We start from the raw sequence: 26,270 nt of genomic DNA on the forward strand, positions 1-26,270 counted from the left end.
GAAAGTAATCAACAAAACCAGATTCAAAGGTCACCCAAGTCTTAGAACTGTCAGATGGGGATTTTGAAATAACTATAATTCAGATGTAAAGAACATAGGACTAAAGGTAAACACCATACATGATATATCACAGAGAGGGAATTTCAGGATAGAGATGGAAATTATAAAAATGAGTCAAATGAAAATACTATAAATGAAAAAGACAATATGAAAGATGAAAAATTTCTTCGATGGACACATCAGTAGACTCAGTACAGCCAAGGAAAACAGTGAATTTCAAGGTAGGCCAAAAGTAATTCCCCAAACTAAAACAAAAAGGAAACATAAGTCAAAATTACTAAACAGAACATCCAAGAGTTGTGGGACAATATCAAACAGTCTGAAGTCTCAAAAGGAAAAGGGAGAGAGAATGGGGCAAAAGGAAAAATTTAAATGATCGTCAAAGGCTAATAAAATACATCAAAGCACAAATTCCATAAGTTCTATCAAGAGAGAGAAAGAGAGGGGAAAAAGAGAGAGAAACAACAAACACCCTCAAAACATTATAGTCTAACTGTTGAAAAGCAAAGATAAACTCTCGAAGGCATTCTAAAGTAAAAGACACATTAGAGAAACAAAGTAAAAATTTACAGTGGATTTTTTGGTCAAAAACTATGCAAGATAAAAAACAATGAAATGACATCTTCAAAGCATTAGAATAAAATGGTTGACCCAGACTTCTACATTAAGAAAAATTTTGTCAAAAATGAAGACAAAACAAGGATTTTTTTCAGACAAACAGAAGCTGAGAGTTCATTGCCAACAGACCTATACTATAAGAACTGCAAAAAATAAATACATAAATAATAAAAAGTTTTTCAGAAAGAGGAAATATGATATCAGATAGAAACTTAGATCTACATAAATAGATGAAAGCTACAGAAATGGCATAAATGAAGGTGTCAAATGCAAATCATGTTGTGATAAATTATATTAGTTATTGCTACATGAAAATATTTATATTAAGCTTCAAAATTTTGAAGGTTACAACACATCAAGAATTCCAAGGAACTATACTTTTGTTGAGAACATTGGAAAAATTATGCAAAGGAAAGACAAATGGACTTGCTTTTATAATGACTTTTTGGAGAGCATTCAAAGAACACTCTCTTTACTGCTGAAACAAAGCTATTTGGTGGGAGATTTGCAAAGGTACCTACCAATTGCACTGACTTCTTATTCATCAACCAGCTATTGGATGCATTAATCTGAAATCTTTTTCTGTTGCTTTCCTAACACTTATTCTCCTAGCTCTTCAAATGGTGGTATAAGGGTCTAAAATTGTGTATTGAGAGCTTTCTAATTTTAATATAAAATTACTTTTAAAATATGTTTATGACTTATTTAATGCAAATCAGATGGAAATGCTATATGTATTAATCAGACTACACTTGCACATTCTCATCTAGAGAAAAGACCACCTGAATTACATTCTAGGTTGCTTAGAAACATGTTCACCAACTTCTGCCAAGATGGAGGTGTAGGTGGAAGCACTGTGCCTCCTCCCACAACCAAGTTTAAAAACATCAAAGTTTTAGCAACAAAAACACAGCCAAACCATAGAAAACTGAACTTCACGGAAGTCTGACAACAACAATCCCTTCAGCCAAACTGGTAAGAGGGGCAGAGGCCAGAAGCAGAGCAGGGTCGGGCAGGAAAGATCCACCTGACTGACCCTGGTGCGCCAGCAGCCCTGGGTGGATCCCAGGTGTGGAGAAGCGGGCGGACTCACTGAAGGCGTGGGGCTGCGGACTCACTGAAGGCTGACCACAGTCACACATTACTGTGCGGATAAACTGGTGAAGGAGCTAGCGGTGGTGAGACAGACCATGAAGGCCCCAGTGGCAGGAAGCGCCAGAGAAAACCGCCTGTCCCTCTCTGACCCCACCCCCACAGACAGCATCACAGACCAGCCACCTGGGTGGCCCCACCCTGGTGAGCACCTAAGGCTCCGCTTCTCATACATAACAGGCATGAACAGATCAAAACATGGCTCAAGAAGAACTTAGAGCCCCAGAACTGATAAATCTAAGTGATGAAGAAATAGCCAAACATTCAGATGCACAGTTCAAAACACTGGTGATCAGGATGCTCACAGAACTGGTTGATTTTAGTCACAAATTAGAGGATCATATGAAGGCTAAACTAATTGAAATGAAGGGAAATGCACAGGAAACCAATAGTAATGGAAAGGAAACTGGGACTCAAATCAATGGAGTGGACCAGAAAGAGAAAAAAAAATAATCAAAACAGAAAAAAATGTAGAAACAAGAATTCAAAAAAAAGAGAAGAGGCTTAGGAACCTCCAGGACATCTTTAAACATTCCAACATCAGAATTATAGGGGTGCCAGAAGGGGAAGAGGAACAGCCACAAGTGGAAAACTTATTTGAACAAATAATAAAGGAGAATTTCCCCAATCTGGCAAAGGAAATAGACTTCCAGGAAATCCAGGAAGTTCAGAGAGTCCCAAAGAAGTTGGACCCAAGAAGGAACACACCAAGGCACATCATCATTACATTAGCCAAGATTAAAATGAAGGAGAGAATTCTAGGAGCAGGAAGAGATAAGGGGACAGTTACTTACAAAGAACTTCCCATCAGACTGTCAGCGGATTTCTCAAAAGAGACCTTACAGGCAAGAAGGGGCTGGAAAGAAGTATTCCAAGTCATGAAATCCAAAGACCTACAGCCAAGATTGCTCTACCCAGCAAAGCTTTCTTTTAGAATGGAAGGGCAGATAAAGTGCTTCTCAGATAAGATCAGATTCAAGGAGTTCATCATCACCAAGCCCTTATTATATGAAATGTTAAAGGGACTTATCTAAGAAAAAGAAGATAAAAAAGATGAACAATGAAAGGACAGCAAACACAGTTATTAACAACCACACCTAAAACAAAAGCAAACTAAGAGGACAGCTAGATCAGGAGCAGAACCATAGAAATGAAGATCACATGGAGGGTTAGCAACAGGAGAGTGGGAGGAGGAGAAGGGGGGAGAAGGTACAGAAAATAAGTAGCATAGACAGTAGGTAGAAAATATATAGGGGAGGGCAAGAATAGTAGGGGAGATATAGAATCTAAAGAACTTCAGGTCATAAACTAAAGGGGAGGAATGGTGGGGGAGGGGTGTGCAGGGTGGAGGGGAATGAAGAGGGGAATAGAACAACTGTAATGGCATAATCAATCAAATATATTTTAAAAAAAGAAACATGTTCACCAATTCTGGTGGCATGAAACCAAATAGGGGTTCATCATGAATTTGATGAGCTTGACTCCATAACAGTTCATGACATTGGTTGTAGGTAACTTGTTTTTCTATTCCTGATATTTACATACACTCATATATTCAACAGAGGGAGGAATCCCACTTGAGATTGGTGAAGGAGATTCTCAAGCTATTTTCAGATCTTTAAAGCCTAAATGAATGTGTCCCTTGATTCTGTGATAGAGTTGCACAGGTTAACAAAACTTAAGAACTCTTCAGATTTGGTTAGTATTAAATCAATTCAGTGAGATATTACTGATTATCTAAGTTTGATCAGCTATACAAGTTAAAAGTACTATATAATACATGAATAAATATGAGAAAACAAGTAACTTTTTTTAAAAAGTTCAGGCTTTTTTATTTAAGATTTTATTTATTTATTTTTAGAGAGAGGAAAAGGGGGAGAGAGAGAGAGAGAAACACTGATTGATTGCCCCTCACACACACACCCCTGTACTGGGGACCTGGCCCCACAACCCAGGCATGTGCCCTGACCAGGAATTAAACTGGTAACCTTTGAGTTTGCAGGCTGTTGTTCAACCCATTGAACCACACCAGTCAGGGCTACAATTTCAAGTTTTCTTGTTAACAAAAATAGATTACACTGAGGAAAAGGAAGGATATTAAGTGAAGAAAACTTTAAATACCACCATCCATTAAAATACATTTATAAAAAAACTTGATATGTGTTATAACTTACAGAAACATACCCTTAGGATTTGAGGATAAAGCTGCAAACTGGAGACTCCAGGCCTGAAGAAATCAGGGCTGGAGAAACTTACAAACTGGTAGTGCTAGATCCAAAGAGGGTAGCCAACAGTCCAATACCAGTGTCGAAATATTGTGGCTACCTTGAACTTAATTCTGGCCTTGAGTATCAATGTGAAGTAGTTCTATATAATAGAACTCATAGCACCCAGAAACAGGATATCTGCCATATTAATATTTGCCATAATGGCAGTTAGAATGAGTGACAACCTATCAAATTGTTTAGTCTTCTTGCAGGTAAGACCCATGCTGGGCCGTATCAGGACTCTGGCCAAATGACCCACTGTTAAGACTGGCCTCAACTCCTAATGGGAACTGGAGAGAACCCACAGCTGAAACCCTGGCAGATGCAATAAAGCAACACCATGCAGTGAGGGGTAAGATGGCTGCTTTGTGTGCTTCCGAAGGTCAAGGATGACATTTCTTCTGCTACCACCACAGTGACATTACAAGTGGTGAGGACCTAGCAGCTGCTCCCATGACTGAAGATGTCTAGGGAAGAGTAATAATTGACACCAATCTAAAACTCATCTTTTCCTAATTTTCATGGTACTATCTTAGGTCCTTAAGTTAAATGATACTGAAATATCATAAATTCTCCAGATAAAATATTATAATCATCTTCTGGCAAAATAAATAAGAGACAAAGCACAAGCCTCTGAGTAGTTTTGCAAATAAAAATGTTCATTTATGCAAGTAGTAAACATTATTTTCACTAAAATATTTTCAGTTCCAAATATACTGAAAGTGTTCAATTTATCATAAAACTACCAGAATAAAATACTGGAGAAACAGCCATCTTTCAGTTGAATTTTAAGTAGGATATTATTCAAATTTTTAATTACAGTTCTCTGAGAGCAGAATCTAAAGATGAACTCATTTTTATGGTAAACAAAAATTTTGATTTTAAAATAAAACAAGTAATTGTAATATATGATTTCAATTACCTGTATATTTTTAAACTATTCATATTATGAGACAAAGATCCAGTATAAAGGAAATTCTTTTGTGTCAACATAATCTATCAAAACACAATAAACATTCTTTGACAGCCTCTAAAGACTATGCACATGCGCAGATGTCCTACCTCTGTATTTCTGTGCCCTCCCCTCACCCTGTGGCCACATTAATAGCAAGCAAAATGCTGGCGTTCCACAATGCTCTGCAGAGCTATTAACTGCCTACATTATCAAACCAAGCCAAGAGGAAAGAAGAAAAAAATAATAAAACAATGAACATATTACATTATTTTCCTGCTGGATGGCATTTATTTTGAACTTCATGTGCAATTTAGTCAAATAAATAGGTTGTAGAGGAGAGGAATGGAAGTTCCAGAAGAAAAGATTCTTCTCTCCCTACCTAGCCTATAATACTATATACCCATAATAATAATTCTATAACCTGTAAGAATAATTTTTCAAAACTTACTAGCTTGTATGGTGACTATGGTTATAATTGCAAAACTATTGCAAAAATATTTCATCTAGCAATTCTTTAATGAAAAGAATAATGCTCTAGAGTTTTTATTAAAATCTTGTATAATTTACAAATTGCTTTGTATTACATGAAATTTAAGAATGGGAACATGATTCACTTTGTCCCTTGTCCCATTTCCCACACAGAAGGGTGCTGATGCTTTCTGCAGACCTAAGCACACACCATATGTTCCATCAGCATACACCGGTTACCCCATGGAAGGTCAGAAATCTTCCAGGGAAGCATTCAGTGGGTGTGACCTTAATTAACAAATTACCCTGGTTGGGGGGTTGGGGTAGGGGAAACCTGGAAATGCAATTTAACCTTGATATGTGAAACCTTAGTATTTGAAATCTTTTACAGATATCAAAAAATAAACTTTGCACAAAAACACTGTACAAATACAAATTTTAAGTTGTGAAATCGTTCATAAATAGAAATCAGACAGCAGTGCTCATATCGCGTTTTTCAGACTGGCTAAACACTCAGTTTATCACTGTGTACTCCACCGAGTGAAGCATGTGTGCTGTTCCCACCAACTGACACAGATTTCAAAAAAAATGAGTATGATTAATTGGATAAGTTAAATGACTGATTTAAAAGTTCCTGCAGCAAGCTCTCCATTTGGACATTTACACGTAGGAAGTATAAAACTTTTAAAAGTAATTTTTAAGCTGTCCAGCTACCTGAGAATAAAATAATATTTAAAAGAAAGAAATAGAAACTTATGACCAGAGTGCATATACATATAGTTAATCTATAGTGAAAACAGACTGCAGGGGAAGGTGCTATAAGGGAGCCCTTATAATACAGAATTTTTATTAACAACAGAAATATATATGCTAGTAATAATGATGAACTAGAAAACTACATTACACTGTAAAATCAAGTTAATTAATATAAAGATGTAAACACCAGCTATGTCATCTCTCCCCTTCCCTCACCCAATTTTTACTTATTGTTATACATTAACTTCAGAGTCTATCAGCTGACAAAATGTACTGCTATGTTTTGGAAACAGCAAGATAACCATCATTACAAAGAGAAGGAAAAACTTACACCAAGAGAAAATTCTATTGAAATGTCACCTACTCAGAGATTGTGTCTGCCTTTGTCTCTCCTGTGCATTTTCTGTGGGTAAGAATAGGCAGTATTTCTGCCCCTTGTGGCTGTGATTTTGGAAACTCAATTTCAATCTGTAAATTGAGGACACTGGAGTTTCTAAACTGGAAATGTAGGATTTAGTTACAGCCCTGGGCTTGCTGTAGGGATGGGGGCAGCTCCCCATTGCTGCTTGGAGGACCCATCACTCTACCCCAGTTGCCAACTTAGCTGGGCAGCCCACATTCATCGCAGAGCCTTGGAGCACAGGACCCTGGCACTCGACCTGATTTCTGGCAGCTGACAGAGCCTTCTGGAGCAGGATGGTGCCTTGATCATAGGTTTACTAATCCAAGGCTTGGACTAGAGTCCCTCACCCAGTATGGCTGGTTTCCTGGCCCATTCAGCAGGCAGCACTGCTGGGGCAAGGTTCTTTTTCTGTTTGTTTATTTGTTTTTGTTTTGTTGTTCTGTGTGTGTGTGTGTTATTGAAATTAAGAACAAACTGACAGTAACCAGAGGGGAGGTTGGAGGGGATAATAGGAGTAAAGAGGGAAGGGTTTACAGGATCACGTATAAAAGACACATGGAGAAAACCAAAGGAGGATAGGATTAAGGGTGGGAAATGGGGATGGCTGGGGCAGGGGAGGAGTAGTCGGAGGAAAAATTGAACAACAATTAAAAAATGAGAAAAAATAAATTAAGTTTAAAATTTAAAAAAACTTCCCAAGACCCGGATTCTAAAAATCTTACTTCTAAAACCCAAGCACTGGCAGTTCATGTGCCAACTTCCCCTCTAAATGTCTTTCTCCTCCTGAGGAATTACACTGGTTTCCAGTGGTCTATAAATTCTAACTCTCTGCAAAATGGAAATGCTTTTAAAAGGCAATACTTTTTCTCAACTCCTGGGGAGTGACTTCCACTAATATAATACCCTGTCCTCTCTCTACCTGCTGTCTCACTCCTCTGCTGGGTACAAGCAGTAAGCCATCTGCCTGGGAAGTTGGCATGAGAGGCCTAGATCTTTCTGTGTTTATTTGTAGCAAACATGATACAAGAGAATGGTTCTGCTCTGTTCCTCCCTGCTCTGAATGGTAGGGAGGCAGATTCTGTTCCCTGTAGAAGAAGAAGAACGTGGGAACATATAGAAATAAGACTGAGTCTAGGAAATCAAAACGTGCAGGTGGTGGGACTCTCTATGAAGTGTTACGTGTTGGCAAGATGAGTCACCCATTGGCTTCTAACCTTTCTGAGAATAAATGTGGAAAAGGAGTCTTGACTAGTTACACAATTCACAGTGTCAACAGGAAAGATCAATTGCTCAGAGAAAATACAACTATTCCTCTAAGGGCAGAAGAAAGTTCCCCACAGGACCATCCTAAGGAGAGGCATTGTGTAATGCCATGAGCAGTGGCTCAGCAATGCCCACATAAGAAGCCATGTTGCATTGAGCATCACCAAGCTACTTCTTGACATCCCCTTTATGTAGATCAACGGTACCACTGCAGATCCAGCAAAAGCAACTCTAATTATTTTGGATGAAGGTGAATAGAGATAGCAATAGTAGATAATTCTTACATGCATGGTTAAATAGTATGAGTCAATCCAGGTGTCTTATTTAGAAAACTATAAGCAAACATTCTGTTTAGCTGCATGTCCTTCAGGGAAACTTTGGTAAGCTTCTGGTAGATATTGGGCAGTAATGAGTTAGAGATTATATGCCCTAGAAAGTAGTTGAAATATGGCTTTTCTATCCTGCTAATTTTACAGAGATCTACTATAGCTTAGTGCCTAAGCTAAATAAATCACTGAGCTGGGGTTAGCAGTGGCATTCTCTTGGGTAAGTGACAAGGATGTATTGGTGTACAGAAGAGCAGCCAGAGCCTTCTGCCCAGATATGTGCAAGGAGTAGGGAGAAGCAAATGTTTTGAGACTGGTGATCTTGTTAATGCTGGATGTGAGGTATGATGTGTGGTTGCAATATTGCTAACAGAACAAGGGCCCATGTGTAGATAAGGATGTCGTAGGGTGTGGCCATGTGAGCAGTTCTTACCATAAGGTGCTCTCGCTTTAAAGATTTTGCTGGAGTCTTAACTATTTTGGTCTTAGCATGCACTAAACCAATGGAGACGGAATGTGGCCTCAAAATGGTTCTTGTCCTGGATGGAATCCTGGCTCCGGAGGACTGTGGCAGTAAAGTGGCCTTTTTTCCATCGGCTGATCTTGCACTCTGGCACACAAAAAAGAATCAACTTTGTTATTCTCACTTCATTCTTCAGATTTGTGTCTTTTTCTTTTCCTCCTTTGTTCTGAGCTGGAATTGCAGGGTTAAAGTTTTCAGTCCCAAAGGACCTGGATCTGCTACTGTTCCCAGTCCCACAATCCCCCTCTGGCCTGATTTAATCTGCAATTTGGGCTTTCCACACCCCGCACTCCTCCCATTGATGCTAATGTACAAAGAAAAACATACCATCAGATCAACGTTTTCTGGCAGCACCTGGAAAAATGGAATGGGGTGATGTGGTAGCTTGAAATTTCTCCCTTATTTGTAAGAAGATGGGGGAAGGGAATAAAAGCTAGGAGGAAAGGGACAGGAATCTGGGGAGAAGGCATTGTGCCTGAGCATCAGTACAGGAGGATGATACCTTTCACTCTTCTTATTCCAGGCTTGCTTTCTTGGATCCTTACACTCACTCTTTCCTTCTCACTTCTCTCAACATCAGTCACCTGGTCTCTCATCCACACTTCTTAACTCACTGTCAAGCATCTTCTCTTTAGAACTCAGACATTTGCTATACATAGCAAATCCCATATGCCATATGTAGATTCTTCAATCCCAATGCCAAAACAAGAGAAGCACAGAATAAAAGAGAAAAAGAACTTAAATACAAACCTTGACACTTATGCTCTCTTGCTTTCTTCTCATCTCCATTTCTTCTTTATTATGTTTATTGATCTGTGAAATTAAAGGCCCATATAATTTGTTATCATTTGCAAAGAATGAAAAAGAGAATTTTCTGTAAAACTTTCTATAATAATGAAAGAGTATCTTAAACCATTAGACTAACAAAACCATTGTGGGAAAATAAGTTAAAATGTTGAATATGAATTAGAACATAAATTTGTACATAGAAAAAAGCATTTAAAAGAAGTAAATAGGAATAGACAAAATTGTAAATATTTAAAGTCATTAGCATTTGTTTATGGCTTTAAGCATAATAGAAATTATAAACATGCATTGTTTGCTAATGTGGTGATAATTTGTTTCAAATATTACTAAAATAGCTATAAAATTCAGGCCTTATAAGATTTTTTAGGAGAAAATTCAGATAATTTAGTAGTCAAATGTCAATAATGTAATGAAGTCTATTATAACTTCCAGGAATAAAACACATTTTATCAATATATTTTTTTAAATGTGAGATATAATTGACATATAACATTGTATTAATTCTAGGTATACAACATAATGATTCAATATTCCTATATATTGCAAAATGATCATCACAAAAAGTCTAGTTAATATCCATCACCACACAGTTATAATTTTTGTCTGTGAGAACTTTTAACATCTACTCTCTTAGCAACTTTCAAATTTATAATACAGTATTATTAACTATAGTCATCTTGCTGTACAATCCCATGAATTATTTATCTTGTAACTGGAAGTTCATGCCTCTAACCTTCATCCATTTCACCCACACTCACCTCCCACCTCTGGCAACCACCAATCTGTTCTCTGTATTTATGAATTTTTTTAAATCCTCACATGAGGACATTTTTCATTTTTCTTTTAGAGAGGGAGGAAGGAAAAAAGGAAGGGATAGAGAGAAACAGTAATACAAGAGAAAAGCGTTGATCAGTTGCATCCCACACATACCCAGACCTGGCATGAATCCACAACCCAGGCATATGTTCTGACTGGGAATCAAAACTACAACTTTTGGTCACAGGTCCACACTCCAATCAACCACATCGGCCCAAGCAGGGCTTCTTTTTTTTTTTTTTTTCTGTTTTTGCTTTAGATTCCACACAAATTGAGATCATATAGTATCTATCTTCCTCTATCTGACTTACTTTACTTTGTATAATTTCCTCAAAGTCCATTTATCTCGTCATGAATGGCAAAAAATATATTATTAATGTATGCTTCAATAATATTAAGATTTTTAATAATATAAATTTCTAAGTAATGCCAGTGATTAATCTCAGGTAATCTTTTTGTGAAATTCAAAAATGATGGTAAATAAATATAACCATTAATCTCATTTGTGTCTGAACATCAGCTATAATGTGCTTTCAAAAACATCTCTTCTCTACTGATAGATCAGAATTCAATAGAACACAACTCTTGTCTCCTGAAATCTTGGGATCTGGGAGGACAGTAACTGATGTTCACTAAAGACTATGTTTAGGTGATCTCAGTGGGTTTAAATTCAAGGGGAATGTTCCAATTCACCTCCATTATAATGGTTTAAAAATAACTTTCTCCATACCTCTATAAGAAATTTCTAAAAATATTGAATAAACCATCCCTCATAAGTATTTATTGAGTGCATACCATATGTCAGATACTATCCTAGGTGTCAAATATATGGTGATAAACAAAATAAACAATAAAGAAAAACTGATAAAGATGGGACTGACTAATTTAGATGAAGTGATCAGAAAAGACCTCTCCTAAGGTGTCAACATTTTGGCTGAGATCAAAAGAATAAAACAAAGTAACCGTAGGGAATATAGTCAATAATATTTTAATAACTGAACTTCTAGCTGAGATGGAGGCATAGAGAGATACACTTTGCCTCCTTGCACAACCAAAAGAAGGACAACAATGAATTAAAAAACAAAAAACAAACAGAACTGACAGAAAATTGAACCGTATGGAAGTCTGACAAGCAAGGAGTTAAAGAAGACCAGTAGGAGGGATGGAGAGGACTCACAGCAAGGCAGCAACTGGAGGACCAGGGTGGGCAAGGGGGCAGCTGGCAGACTGGGCAGTCCCACATTTGCATGTGGATAAACCAGGAGAAACAACTGGGGAGCAAGACAGACCACACAACCCAAGGTTCTAGTGCAGGGAAATAAAGCCTCAAAACCTCTGACTGAAAAATCTGTAGGGGTTGTGGCAGTGGGAGAAACTCCCATCCTCACAGGAGAGTTCATTGAAGAGACCCACAGGGTTCTAGAACATACAGAAGCCCACCCACCCAAGGGATCAGCACCAGAAGGGCCCAATTTGCTTGTGGGTAGCAGGGGAAGTGACTGAAAGCTCAACAAGAACTGAGCAAGCAATACTGTTTCCTTTTGGACCCCCACATACAGCACTACAATGCAGCAAAGAGGGTTGCCCCACCCTTGCAAATACCTAAGGCTCTGCCCCTTACTATGTATCAGGCATGCTAAGACAAAAAAATATGGTCCAAATAAAAGAACAGATCAAAGCTCCAGAAAAAATACAACTAAGCAATGAAGAGATAGCCAGCCTATCTGATGCACAGTTCAAAACACTGGTGATCAGGATGTCCACAAAGGTGGTTGAGCATGGTCACAAAATAGAGGAAAAAGTGAAGGCTATGCAAAGTGAAATAAAAAAATGTACAGGGAGCCAATAGTGAAGGTAAGGAAACCAAGACTCAAACTATTTGAAGCAGAAGGAAGAAATAAACATTCAACCAGACCAGAATGAAGAAACAAGAATTTAAAATAATGAGGACAGGCTTAGGAACCTCCAGGACAACTTTAAACATTCCAACATCTGAATCATAGGGGTACCAGAAGGAGAAGAGGAAGAGCAAGAAATTGAAAACTTATTTGAAAAAATAATGAGGGAGAAGTTCCCCAATCTGGCAAAGGAAATAGACTTTCAAGAAGTCCAGGAAGCTCAGAGAGTCCCAAAGAAGTTGAACCCAAGGAAGCACACGGCAAGGCACATCATAATGACATTACCCAAGACTAAAGATAAAGACAGAATGTGCAAAACATATCCACCCTCACCCTATGTTTGGAGACCTTGTGGCCTCCAAAGATCTCATGCTATTATAGCATCAGCTGGATTTTGGATCTCATTATCTTAGTCAGGTCCAGGTGCAGATGAGGCTTTTTGAATATAGTCTACCTTGACCAGAAACTTCAGACACAAGTTATCTGAACCCCAAAGCTAACATACCACAGTGGAAGATGGGATAACTACTAGAGGTCCTCCCCTTGGGTCTTGAGTTTATCTGTTCCCACCAGAAATATATGATGGTTTTCAGGCACAGAAATTTAGTCATACATTTTTTAAAGTAAATTTCTGGGTTACCAAAATGTTAGTTTTCATACTTAGTGACCTTGTTACATGTAATAAACCTGGGAAGACTTGAAGCATGGCTTAGGGGGGATTCAGGCAACAAGGAGCCCAGTTTTGGGACTCAGAGTCAATTGTAACAATCAGTGTTGTGCCCCTAGAATGAGGAGCTACAGCAATCTTTGTAATTCCTTTGTAACTGGAGTCTGAATTGTTTCCAGAAATAAGGTGTATGGGATGACACAGATGAAAAGTCAGTTAATGTAAGAGTTCAGCTATAGTATTTTCCTGATGAGGAGACTCTTGTTTTGTTAGCTTCAAGATAAATCAAAGTACAGCCTATAAAATTTATGTGTAAAAATCAGTGGCATTTCTAGACACTAACAATTAATTATCTGAAAAAAAATTTTTTAAATGGGCTCATATACAATAGCATCAAAAACAGTAACTCATTTAGGAATAAATCTTACCAAGGAGATGAATAATCTTTACGATAAAAACTACAAGACATTGATGAAAGAAATTAAAGAAAACACAAACAAATGGAAGGATATCCCACGTTGATGGGTTAGAAGAATTAATATTGTTAAAATGTCAATACTACTCAAAACTATCTATAGATTCTATGGAATCTCTATTAGGATTTCAATGACAGGTTTTTTTAATTTTTATTTATTTTTAGAGAGAGGGGATGAGAAGGAGAAAGAGTGGGAGAGAAACATCAATGTGTGGTTGCCTCTCACGTGTCCCCTACTGGGGACCTGGCCTGCAACCCAGGCATGTGCCCTGACTGGGAATCGAACCAGTGACCTTTTGCTTCACAGGTCCATGCTCAATCCACTGAGCTATACCAGCCAGGGCTCAATGACAGTTTTTAAAGTAGTAAAAGCAGTCCTAAAATTTATATAAAATCACAATAGACCCTCAAAAGCTAAAACAATTCTAAAGGAAAAAAATACAAAGCTGGAGGTATTATACTTCTTGATGACAAACTATATAGTAGTTTCTGGTCTTCAAACTATATTATAAAGCATAGTAATCAAACCAGAATGGTGCTAGCATAAAAACAGACATATAGACCAATCAAACAGAATCAAGAGCTCGGAAATAAACCCATACATGTGTGGTCAACTAATACTTGACAAGGCAGCCAAGAATACTCAGTGGAGAAAACATGCTTCAATAAATGGTGCTGGGAAAATTAGATATTTGTGAGTAAAAGAACGTAACTAAGCCTCTACCTTAAACCACTTACAAAATTAAATTTAAAGAATTAAAGACTTAAATGTCAGACCAGAAACCATAAAACTCCTAGAAGAAAACATAGGGGAAAAGCTTCTTAACATGTGTCTTGGCAATAATTTTTTGATATGCTACTCAAAGTACAACAAAAGCAAAAATAAACAAGTGGGATTACATTTACCTAAAAAGCTTCTGCACAGCAAAAGAAACAATCAACAAAATGAAAAAGCACCTATAGAATAGGAGAAAATATTTGAAGATCATATATCTGCTAAAGAGTTAATATCCGAAATATACAATGCAATATCAAAAACTGCAAATAATCCAGTTATAAAATAGGCAGATGATATGAGTAGGCATTTTTTTCAAAGAAGATATTAAAATGGCCAACAGGTTCTCAATGCCACAAATCATCAGGGAAACCCAAATCAAAACCACAAGGAGATGTCTCCTCACACTTGTTAAAATAGCTGTCACCAAGAAGACAACAGATAACTAGTGTTGATAAGGATGTGGAAAAAAGGGAACCATTGTGCACTGTTGGTGGGAATATAAACCTGTGCAGCCACTGTGGAAAACACTATGGAGATTCCTCAATAAATTTAACATCAGAACTGCCATATAGCCCAGCAATTCCATTCCTGGGGATTTATCCAAAGGAATCAAAAAACATTAACTTGAAAACATATATGTACCCCATGTTCATTGCAGTATTAGTTTCAATAGCCAGGACATGTAAACAACCTAAGTGACCATCAACAGACAAATGGATAAAGGTGATGTGGTACATATATACAATGGACTATTACCTAGCCATAAAAAAGAATGAAATTTTGCCATTGTGACAACATGGATGAACCTTAAAAGCATTATGCCAAGTGAACTAAGACAGAGAAAGACAAATCCCTTATCATCTTACTTACAGTGAAATCTTAAAAAACAAACAAAGAAACAAACAAACAAACAAACAAAAAGCACCCAGAACTCACAGACACCAACAAGGAGCAGATTGGTGGTTGCCAGAGGCAAGGGATGGAGGGGGCAAATTGGGTAAAGGTAGTTGATAGGTACAAACTTCCCCTTATAAAACAAATAAATCCTCCCTAATGTACAGTATGGTGACTATAGTTAATAATATGTATTATATATTTGTAAGTTGTTCAGAAAATCAATCTTAATAGCTATAACAAAAAAGTGTTAACTATGCATGACAATTGATATTAATTAAACTTATCATGGTAACATTTTGCAACTTATACATATATTGATTTTGTTATACACTTAAAATTAATATAATGTCATATGCCACTAAGAGTAGGAATCACAGGAAAATATAAAATTATTTTACATGCTTCCATTAAAACCAATCTAAGGATATTTTATTGTTTACCTATACTTATTGATCATGCCTTTTTATTACCAACTCTATGACTTTTAAACTAGGCTTTTAATAGGCCAGAAAATAAAATATATAGGCAAGCATGCAACAAAAACCCTTCAGTGAGAAAGGTTTTTAATTTTTATAAAATGACTCCAGTTACTCCACTTTCTCCTACTCCTCCATCTAGGCACAATCACAAATCTTCATTTCTGGAATAAAGAGTTCCGGCAAGAAACAAAGGAAGTCCAAGTAGCAACAAAGCCAGCCCCCCTCCCAGTGCATAGCAAAATATCTCGAGGCGGGTAATGGGTGCCAAATGGTAACCTTGCTGGGCCCAAAGATATGCCATGGAAACCTTGGTCATAAGCACCCTCCCTCCACTGAAAACACGGACCCTCCAAACTAGATCTGAGGTACTGAGGTTCTTGTGTTGTTGTGAGGTTTGTAATGAAAGATCTTGCTGCTTGGCAACAAGCGGGTTCAACAAACTTCTAAACAACAAAATAAAAGGTGGTGGGTTCCCCTGTGGGAAATAGAATAGCACCAGTTAACTGCTTACAGTTCAAATAAAGAGGAAAAGTGGTCAAAAAACTATGGGGTCTGTTCCTAGTATAGGCGCAAACTTTCAAATTAAGTAGTTTAATTTCTTGTCTAACACTACTAACAAACTGACAACGTAACATTTGTTTCACCCTCTGGAATAACACTTTCCAGTTTAATGACAACAAACACATTTAGTTGTTTTCAGAAGCAACTCCTGGACTTTGGAAAGAAGAGGGTGGGGAGGGACAGAAAAGATCCACCAAGTTATACACAAATAGTGAAGCTGATTTTTATATGCCAGGTATTTAAAAGTAAAGGGCTCAAAATGACATGTTTGTTAACACATGGTTTCTGTGACTAGCTAACCATCATTTTTTTCCTGGCCTGCATTCACAAGTTGGTTTCATAGAAGGCTTTATTGTACTCCGGGAGCATTGTTTTGCATTAATTTCTATGACAAGGAACCCAAAACACATGGTGCCGAGAGTAACAAAACAGAGTTAGAAAAACAGTCATGACTTGGCACAAAGTGTGACAAGCTGTAAAAAGGGGAATGTTTCAATATCTGAAGTGGTGTTGATTTCCTATGAACAACCTTTTCTCTTCTAAACAGTATCATATTCTTTTCAAGCACATTTAGAACGCAAGTCAAGCTGTGTTTTATTTTTGATTATAATAAACACAGTCAGTTTACTGTAACAAAGACATACTAGTCCTAATCAGTTGAAAGCCAAAGTACAACCCCATAAACTGGGTGGGGGGTGGGGTAGGGGGGGCCTGGGGGTGGGCAGTCAACTGATAAAATAAAAGACCAGCCGTCTGGAAAGTTCTCTTAAAAGAACATAAAAAGGCAGTGTTTTCTTATGAGACTAACACAGAATGCCAAAATATCTAACGGGTCCTGTTTTTGTTGTCACTTATGGCAATTTGTAACTAAAAATAGCAAATCCCTCAAAATATTGAGCTCTCATATTTCTTCTTTTCTTCTCCATAATGAAATTCAAAAGTTTTGTACACTGCTTTAAATTATAATAATATTTATATAAGACTCTTCTACATAGTAAGTATATTTATCATAATACTACTCGAGTGATCATTTTTAAATGTTTATAATTATGCATGCACTTAGATTATTGATAAAGTGAAAATGAATAGATCACAAAACAGTTACAAATACAGTTTATAAAACTTTCATGATTAAATTCTTGAATTCTAATTTATTAGGAAATAATGTAAATTGCCTTACCATTTCTTGAACTAATAATTTTTCAGCATCAAGCTCAAGCCTTAATTTGTCTCTACTATCAAATAACTGAAATAGAACATTACATTTTGATTAAAAAACAGTACAACTGAATTTACCCTTCAAAAAATTTAGTGAAATATATTTTGATTCTGAATATGAGAAAAATGAATCCCGATATTTTTAAAGAAAAAATTAAATGTTTACAGATTGCCATGTAACATATTACCATGTAATTATTGTATTTTTGTCATATAAGCAAAATATACACAGAAAATGCCAATTTATTTACAACCTTCCTCACCTCACCTCCAAAATGTGATATAAATACATAATAAAGCAAGTTCTAGTTTGTGAAAAAGAGCAATTTACTCTTCATAGAACCCATTTCTTACTTGGGGTTTCTGTGCTATATTCCTATGCACATCAAGCTATGTTTTGTGCAGTTAAAAACAGCCCTGAGCCATCGACCACAGGGCCACTGTGCTCCTGACTCACCTCAGTATTTTAAATTTGTGTGTGGTATACACATCGATAAAATTCAGCCCTGGGTGTTGACATCCATTCAATTCAACTAATTCCTATACTTGTTAATTTAATGAACATGTAGGAAATGCCTTTTAGATGCCCAACATTTGTTCAGCTTGGAAGTTTGAAAATGAACTAGAGCAGATCCCTTCCCTGGCAGCATTGGCAGTATGGTAGGAGAACAATGTGAAATGACTGGAAAACATATGAACAAATGCGAAATCAAATCTTTGGGTCATGAAAAAGCATAAAAATCCACATAACTAGCAACCATAATTATAATAAGATATGCCATTCCTGGTGTTAACATCACATAAGTAGTCATTGACAAGGGTCTTGAAAAATAAGTAGAAGACTTATTTTTCAACAAGAAAAATTTTCCAAGTCGGAGAAGGAAGAAGGTGGAGAAAATAGCCAACAAAACAGCGGTGCAAACAGACAAGCCTGGGGTAATGGAGGAATTTGGAACCCTTTGGTGTTCTGAGGCCCATGGTGCTTCCACATGGAAATGGCAGGAAATGATGGGAGAAGGACAGCGAACTAATATCATGGGGTGCGGTGCTCAGGACAGGATAGAAAGGCAGAACGACGCAATGATTCTGGTTCAAATCATAGTTCTGCCCCTCACTAGCTGTGTGGGTAAGTTAATTCTATGCTTTCAAGCTTTAGTTTTCTCTTCTGTAAAATTAGGACGATAAAGAGTTATTGTGGAAAGAATTTGAGATAGCAAATATAAAAGTGTTTAGTTGTTCCTGACATTTAAAAATCACTGAGTATACTTTTGGGGTGGCCTGGTTTTACACTGAAGGTGGTGGAAAACCACTGAAGGTTTCAGCACATTAGAGTAGGGTATAGATAACCATGGAGGCAGTGTGGAAGCTAGGTTTGAAAAGGACAGAGAATGGAGACAAAAAATGAAGACTGTGGAAATGATGAGGACCTCAACCAAATCTGTGCAATGCTGTTGCAGAGAAAGGAGATTTGAGACAAATGTTGGAAGGAAAGTCTATAGCCCTAGTTACCAATTAGACATGAGATAGGAAAGAGAGAATAGAGAAGGACTCTAGATTTGTCATCTGGTCCCCTGAATGGATGGCAATGTCATTAATTCAAATGAGGATCAAGGCAGAGTCTAGATTTGAGGGGTGATGAGTTCAAGTTTTGACATTTTTCTGCAAATATTTTTGAGGGCTAATTAGAATATAAACGAACAACAAGACATAGTTCCTGACTTGCAGGGAGCTAATAGTCCCAAGAATGTGGGAGAACAGAGGGGTCCCTAATTACCATAGGGGATTGATGGGCACCTTTAAAGAAGTCTTTCCAGTGCAAGTGACATTCAAAGTGAGGATGAGGACAGAGTTCAAATTAAGGAGGTGGTGTTTAGGGAAAACCTGAAGCAGGACAGAAAGGTTTAGAAGTCATTGGTAAGCAGATGTGTCAGTAATGCAAGAATCTGAAGTCAGCCAGAAAAAAAGACCAAGGGTTAACAGAATCCTCAAGACTAGTATTTCAGTGGAAGATGGAGGAGAGGAAGCCACTGACAGATGTTGCTTTGGAAGGGATGGAGAAAGTATGAGAAAGATCAGAAGTAAGCATTGTTGTAGAGGGCACCTGTGACGTGGGGCATGGTTCTGTCATGCACAACAGAAAATTCCAGAAGGAAAAAGGTTGGAAATGATTAAGGGCAATCAGAATCTCACTATGACCTGATCAACAGGAAAAACTAGCAGTGGAGGGTGAAAAGCGGGCTGGTTTTCTTATAAATGGTATTTGAAGAACAGTGAAGGGCAATGGCTTTGAAAGGCACCAGAGAGAAAAAGGCTGATGAAGAAAGGTCCCAGAAGAAAATAAGGAAGAGATGGAGTCAGGCAAACAGGTGGAAGGAGAAGTCAGGGCAAAGAAGAATGTCCCCTCTTCTGATGACAAGGAGTAAAGGTAAACTAAGTGACAGAGTAAGAAATTACCAAGGAGAAAAAATATCCAGTGTCCATCATGTCCTCTGTGAATCAGGGAGGAGTGCAGAGGAATGGGGTACTGGAGTTGAGAAAATCAGGGAAGGCTGGCGAGCTGTAGTGGGCAGTAAAAAGGGGTACTAATTAGATCCACGTGAAGTGCTATAAGAGGGAGTGCCCAGCTACTCTGAGTTGTTTGCAACTCAGAAACTCCGTATGTTTGCAATGTCACCAAAAGACAAGGATGGAGTTGTCTCCAGTAGCACAGGGGGTTCCCCGACCAGGGCTGGAGAACACTGGGGACCGGCTAGATGAGAGCCTCTGAAGTGGGGTGAGGAGTGTGGTGGAAGATGTGGAAAGCTGACAGCAGATTTACAGGAAATAAAACAATGAGAAGGGTGGAAGGAAAGGAAAGATTTTGTGTGCAGCCATCACAGCTTGGTCTGGAAAGAAGTGTCACCAAGCTTCCAGTGCGGGTCAATTACCAGCAAACACCAAGGCCATTAGCCCCAACCCTGCCTGCCTTCTTAGATCTCTCATCCATATTGTCCTCTCTCTGTTGTTCTTTTACCCTCATTCTTCTTTCCATTGACCCACTTTAAAAATACACCTTCAATCCCATTTCACCCTCCAACTGCTCCCCACCTCTCCCTGGCCATCCACAGCTGAATTTCTAGAGTGTCCGTGCTCACTGCACCCCACCCCTCAGCTGCTTCCACCATCCCAGTAAAATGACTCTCATTCATATGACCAGGGTCATTTTTGTACCAAAGCTAAATTGTCCAATTTTCCCTTTTTGGCCTTTAGCACACCTGGCCTGTAGGCAACATTTGACATCTGTGAGTATTTCCTTGCTTTTTGAGATTCTTTTCCTGATGGCTTCTGAAATGCCTTCTCCTGCTTCTCCCCCTGCTCTACCACCCTGTTCTCATTTCATCTGAATGCTATCCAGCCTTGACTTCTCTCTCTCCTTAATCTCTCAGGCCTCCAGCCTTATCAACAACCACAGCCCTTGCTGCTTAATCATCTCTGGAGTGTATCCCTCCTCATCATCCCTAACATCATTGTCCTCATTCTGTTTTAGGACTTTATAGTTTCCATGGTTTATCCAAGTAACCTCTTAACTGGTTTCTCTGGCTCCAGATTTTCCTCCCTCCCATTTGTTTTCTTCAGGAAATACAAATAGAATCCTGCCTCGATGTTCAGGGCTCCCCAGTGCCCTCAGTAGGTCATTCAAAACCTCTTGGAATGAATAATAATTTTCTGCCACGTGCCCTGCTTCTCAACACCGCTTATTCTCACATACCCTTCAGCTGCTGCAAATCACATGCACTTACTTCCCTTCTGCATGCTTCTTACCCTTCCCACCTCCTTCTCATCCTTTCCCAGGAGCTCTGACCTCTCTTCGGGAGTTAGCTCAGTGTCCTTCCGCCACACTCCCTGGTCCCTCCCACCCCAGGCTGGGAGTGCCCCACTGTGGCATTGTCTGCTGCCTGCATCTGACTCAGACCACACCTTGGGCTGCCATCACTGGCTGCTGCTCTGTCTGCCTCCCAGAAAGAAATTCTTATTGTGACCAAGCTGGAATAGAGATCCAGCTGTTATTAGAGTATTGGAATTAAAACAAAAGAGCTACTGAACCCCATGTTAGCCCACAAAGATGGCAGGAGGTCAGCCTTCCTAAGTTCAGTCCCATTTTCAACTTGCTTTTAATTACATCTACAGCTAAAAAAGGGAACATGTGACTTATTCAGTCTTCTGAGCTGCCCTTTCCATTCTTCTATTACCTGCTTAGCTCTTCCCCATACCCCAGGTTCCCCCCTTTCTAACACAAATACTCAGCACGTGGTCTCACCAGATTCTTGCCTCACACTCTAGCCATACCAAATCACAAACAGGTCCACAAACATATCTCATGGCTTATGTATTCACACTCGTACCCAGCTCTTACCTACTTGGAAAAATCAGCTCGAGTAAGAGCGTGAGGTAAGCATGGAACTCTTTGTGAACCCTTCATAGAACCTTCCAGGTAAAGCTAGGCATCTCTTCTCTGTGTGCACTTTTATTATAGTCCTTATCACACTGCCCTCTAGTTTAATATCTCCCTCTAGACCTGATTTCTTCCACAGTAGGACTGTCTGTGTGTGCATAAAATATACTATTTATATAAAATGCATATATCTTGTATATATTATCTTAGCAGTAATGCATGACACTAAAAGGCACTTGATAAATGAACTGATTTAGTGAAGGAGGTTGAAAGTAAACCAGTAAATACCAGCTCTCATTTGCTCAACTCTTGATGTGCTTTCCAGTTGACAAAGCACTCACACATATTTTGCATTCTATCCACACTGTAAGTTCATAAAATTAATAATATTTACAGATGAAAAAGTACATTCACATACCAAAGTTATTCAAAACAGACATAAAGACTTTCCAATAACTGAAAAAAGTATCAGTTTTTATATTTCAATTTCAAAAAATTGAAATGAAATAGAATTAAAAAGTTAGTTTCTGAGTCACACTAGACACAGTTGAAGTGCTGAGTAGCCGCATGGGGCCAGTGCCTGCCACTGGGCAGTGCAGACCTGGAAAGCTGAGGCCATATTAACTGAAATATTGAAGCTCACACAGGCATAAGCGGCCACTCCCAGGGTATGTTTCTGCCTAATGGGCGGCTAAAAGGTGAGGTGTTGTTTTTTTTAACTTTAATTTCTTATATTCCTCACAGAGAAGAGAAAGCTTGCACACCTCACCTCTACCAGTGACAGATAGACTGAATAGCTTTAGAAACATTGAAAGGAACTGAAATGGTTTCCTTATAGGTTCTTAAGTGAAACTCGAAAGCTGAGATTTTATTTTTAACCTCAGAGTTTGATGCCAAAAAGGTTGAAGGTGTCTATCTGTTCACAGACCCTATGATCTCTGTAAGAGTGGGACTTGCACTGTCATGGCTACAAGGGGGCAAGGGGTGGGGGGGGAGGGGAGCAGGGGGGCAGGGGGCAGGGGGGGGGGGGGGGGGGGGGCACACAGTACAGGAAAGGGAAATAAATGGCTTTGTGAAACTCTGTGAGAGATTCAGTTATCATAGAAAACATCCCCTCAACTGGCCCATCAGGATAACCATGTCTTTAAAATATAGTTCTTGATAATGATTTTACCTAAAACATAAGAATAACCTAGTTAAAGTTGAAATCTGAACTGAAACTTAGGCCCACATGGTGACTGAGCTCTGGAAATGTAGCCAGTGTGACTGAAGAACTGAGTGCTTAATTTTATCTAATTTGATTAATTTTTAATTAAAACCTGATACTTTATTTGGTTTGTAGAAAGCATGTATGTTTAGTTAGAATAAATACAAATTAATGTATGTAATGTAAATAAATAAAAATTTCATGTATTTCCATACATGAAAATTCACTTTTTCATTTAAAATTCTGGAAATTTTATGGATTCTAAATACAGTCTCATTCTACGAATGAGTGCAAGAGTATTTTGAAGGATGCCACACGCTGCGCTCAGCAGTGGGACTGTCCCAGTAACTGAGAGGGCGCAGTCTCTGCCCTCGTGGGGCTTCCGATTGGGCAGGGAAGACTGACCCCCATAGAAAAGTGTTTTGAAAGCTGGACAGCGGTGATACATTGACTTAAGAAAGCACAAAGCAGGAGCACCTGACCTGTGCATGCAGGGCAGGAAGTGCTGGGTTCTGCTGCTCTGAATGCACTAGGAAATCTTGATTCTGCACGCCAAAAGAATTCCCTGTACTAAATACAAATTTCCTAAATAACGTTAAGTCCAGATCGTTCATATACAGAAAAATGAAGGTAAACCAACAGCTGCCCTGAGACTACACTGATCACGCTCAACAATGTAATTTTTCCATAAATACATCTTTGTCCTTCCTGTGTTATGTAACTTTTCGATTCCTCACAATCAACAAGGTGGACACTCAGTTATATCAAATAAAAGATGTATCTGTGCATTAAGTCAATATCAAGATGGAGTCCTTAGTTGTAACTAGAGACCCTACCCAAATAAGAAGAGACATTAAATACAGAAATTGACTTTACATCACAGGACAAGAGAGACACACGTTATTTCACCAACTGGGCTGGTATTTCAATGTAAAAGAGTCATTCATCAATGTAAAAAAGTTACAGTACCGTTCGAATGGTTTTATTATCCTTCTCTGCCTTCTCTTTCAGACTTATAATTTCATCTTCTATAAACAAAAGGAGAGAGAGACCAACCATGAAATTACAAGCTTATGCCCTGTATTCAGACTGCCTGCTTCCGGGCAGGCTGTACATCATGGGCAGGCTTGGTGGGCGCAAGTCCTAGCAGGATTGTGACCTTCACAACTGCCCTTGACATTCAAAGCCTTCTTCCTGCTGTTTAGACGGCTGGTCAGATAGAGACTAAGAACTAAGTTCAAGATACAAGTGTGGCAGAGGGCTGAAAGCTTTTCATCAATACCTTCAAGGGATACTTAGCTGTTCTTCATAGCCTATACAAAGTGTTTCAGCAGGTGGCAGTTTCTGACTCAGTCAGGACTCCTCAAACCTAAAAAAGCACTGTTATGCCACATCAAAAGAGAAGCAAAACTACTCTGGCACAGTATAGTTGTATATTCAAGAGATATTGTGATATAGATGATCTTGTCAATATTTTGTGACTTTTGCCTTGCTTACTCATTGTTTTTCATACTGCAGATTAAGGGCAACATTATATAATTAACATAAAATCAAAGATAACAGTAAGTGAAAAATACTTCAAGCAATCTAACTTTGGTGACTAAAATGCAACTTTGACCAATGTTTATGGCATGTAAAAAAGGGGAGGTCACAGGTATATGAATGAAAATTTGTACTAAAAACCTATCAAAATTGAAGATAATTAAGTAGTAAGTCAAAGCACATTTTCCTGAAAGGCTAACTCAGTTTCTCCACAAAGCATACCCTGATATGTATTTATAGGTATTTAAATATTACCAATTTTACATAATTAAGCCTATAAAATAGAAATTGGCAAATGTTTCTATCTGTGTATAATATTTCTAAGGTCAATAAAGCATTGATAAGCACAATTTTTTCAAAGGTCAATGGTTGGCTTGAAAATAAAATTTAAAAAAATTTCCTGAGTTAAAATCACATGGCTGAGAAGTACAATTATAATATTTACATATAAAATATATTCTCTGTTCCAAGCAAAGAATGCCATTTTAAATGAAATCAAGAAGGGCTATCAAACTGATCTTTTAAATGTAAATAACCAGACAAATGTATGTTTGGAAAAAGATGAACACAGCTATGAGTTTTATAAGTGACCATTGTATACACTTTCTTTAAAATGTTACCTAATGCTGAATTTTCTTGTAGACTGAGTTGGATTTCTTCTTCGAGTACTGAAATGACTTGAAGCAGTCTCTCATTTTCCACTTTCAACTCTAAATTTTCCTTTTCTGGAGTTGATTTTTCAAAGCTGCTCTCTGAGGTCAAAGAGTCCTGAAAGATGGGGAATTTCGTATTTCTAAGCAGGGAGCCAAGGATTTAAATATGCAACCTAAGACAATCAGACACAGAAGAGCTATCATATAATTTTCTGAATTCTATTACACACTTATAATATGAATAGTAAAAAGGAAGGGGATTAAATAGAGCTTGCTGGAAGAAAGACTGCAGTACATTCTGTACAAAGACCACAGCACATGGGGACATTTTATTGACAGGAATAATGCATATCATACTGTTTGTGCGCCCTCATCATTCAGGTCAATTCATTACGGGGGCTGTGCCCGGGGAGGCAGCTGGGCCACTCCACCCACACTTCCTCCTGTGTGTGTCTGAAGTGCTGTCCGCCGTAACTAGGCAGGCTGGGGAGACCATGGACGGGCAGCACCAGGGGGTAGCAAAGTGCACGGTTAAGGAGGGGGGCTTGTTGCCTTTGTGGCATTTCCCAGTGTCAGCGCCGCCAGTGTCATGAGGAGCACATCACATGTCAAAGTGGTGACGTTTTCAGGCTGGGAGCCGCATGGAGTCCGTCAGGCACACGGATATCCACACAGTCTGGTTTTCTGCTGGGTGGAGGAGCCACCCAGAGGCAATTCATATTCTGAACATTAACATGGCTTTGCATGCCTGTCACACTGGGGCTGTGCAGGCGTTTAATGCTATTGAAGACTTCGGTTTAAATCTCTGTGCAAACAGCGATTACCTTGTAAGAAGGTTTCAGGATAACTTACAACAAAAGACTTTAAAGTTATAGTTTTAGTAAAGCAAACTCATTTACATTTTTATTATGTGAGTCTTTTGTTTAAATCTTGCCATGTCCATTATGGGAGAGGCTTTTTCTTATGCACTGGAAGCGTATTGGGACAGCTACTCTTCTTTTCTTCTTCTTCTTGTCTGTTTCAAAGCTAATGAAAACATCTGAATATGC

The 26,270-nt window shown here is 38.4% G+C and overlaps 1 protein-coding gene across 1 annotated transcript in view; it reads right to left on the minus strand.

The window, feature by feature from the left end:
• The window catches only part of CUNH10orf67 (chromosome unknown C10orf67 homolog), a 92,954-nt gene that overhangs the window by 29,446 nt on the left and 37,238 nt on the right, over nucleotides 1-26,270 (minus strand). The window contains exons 6-10 of the mRNA XM_053654763.1: nucleotides 25,189-25,336; nucleotides 23,996-24,054; nucleotides 17,350-17,415; nucleotides 9,542-9,604; nucleotides 8,702-8,878 (exon numbers count right to left, since the gene is read on the minus strand). Of these exons, the coding sequence (XP_053510738.1) occupies nucleotides 8,702-8,878; nucleotides 9,542-9,604; nucleotides 17,350-17,415; nucleotides 23,996-24,054; nucleotides 25,189-25,336 (513 nt within the window). The remainder of the gene's footprint in view (nucleotides 1-8,701; nucleotides 8,879-9,541; nucleotides 9,605-17,349; nucleotides 17,416-23,995; nucleotides 24,055-25,188; nucleotides 25,337-26,270) is intronic.

This window comes from Artibeus jamaicensis, unplaced genomic scaffold (genome assembly GCF_021234435.1).
Source record: "Artibeus jamaicensis isolate MK-2021 breed Jamaican fruit bat unplaced genomic scaffold, CSHL_Jam_final contig_867, whole genome shotgun sequence".
NCBI classification, from domain to species: domain Eukaryota; kingdom Metazoa; phylum Chordata; class Mammalia; order Chiroptera; family Phyllostomidae; genus Artibeus; species Artibeus jamaicensis.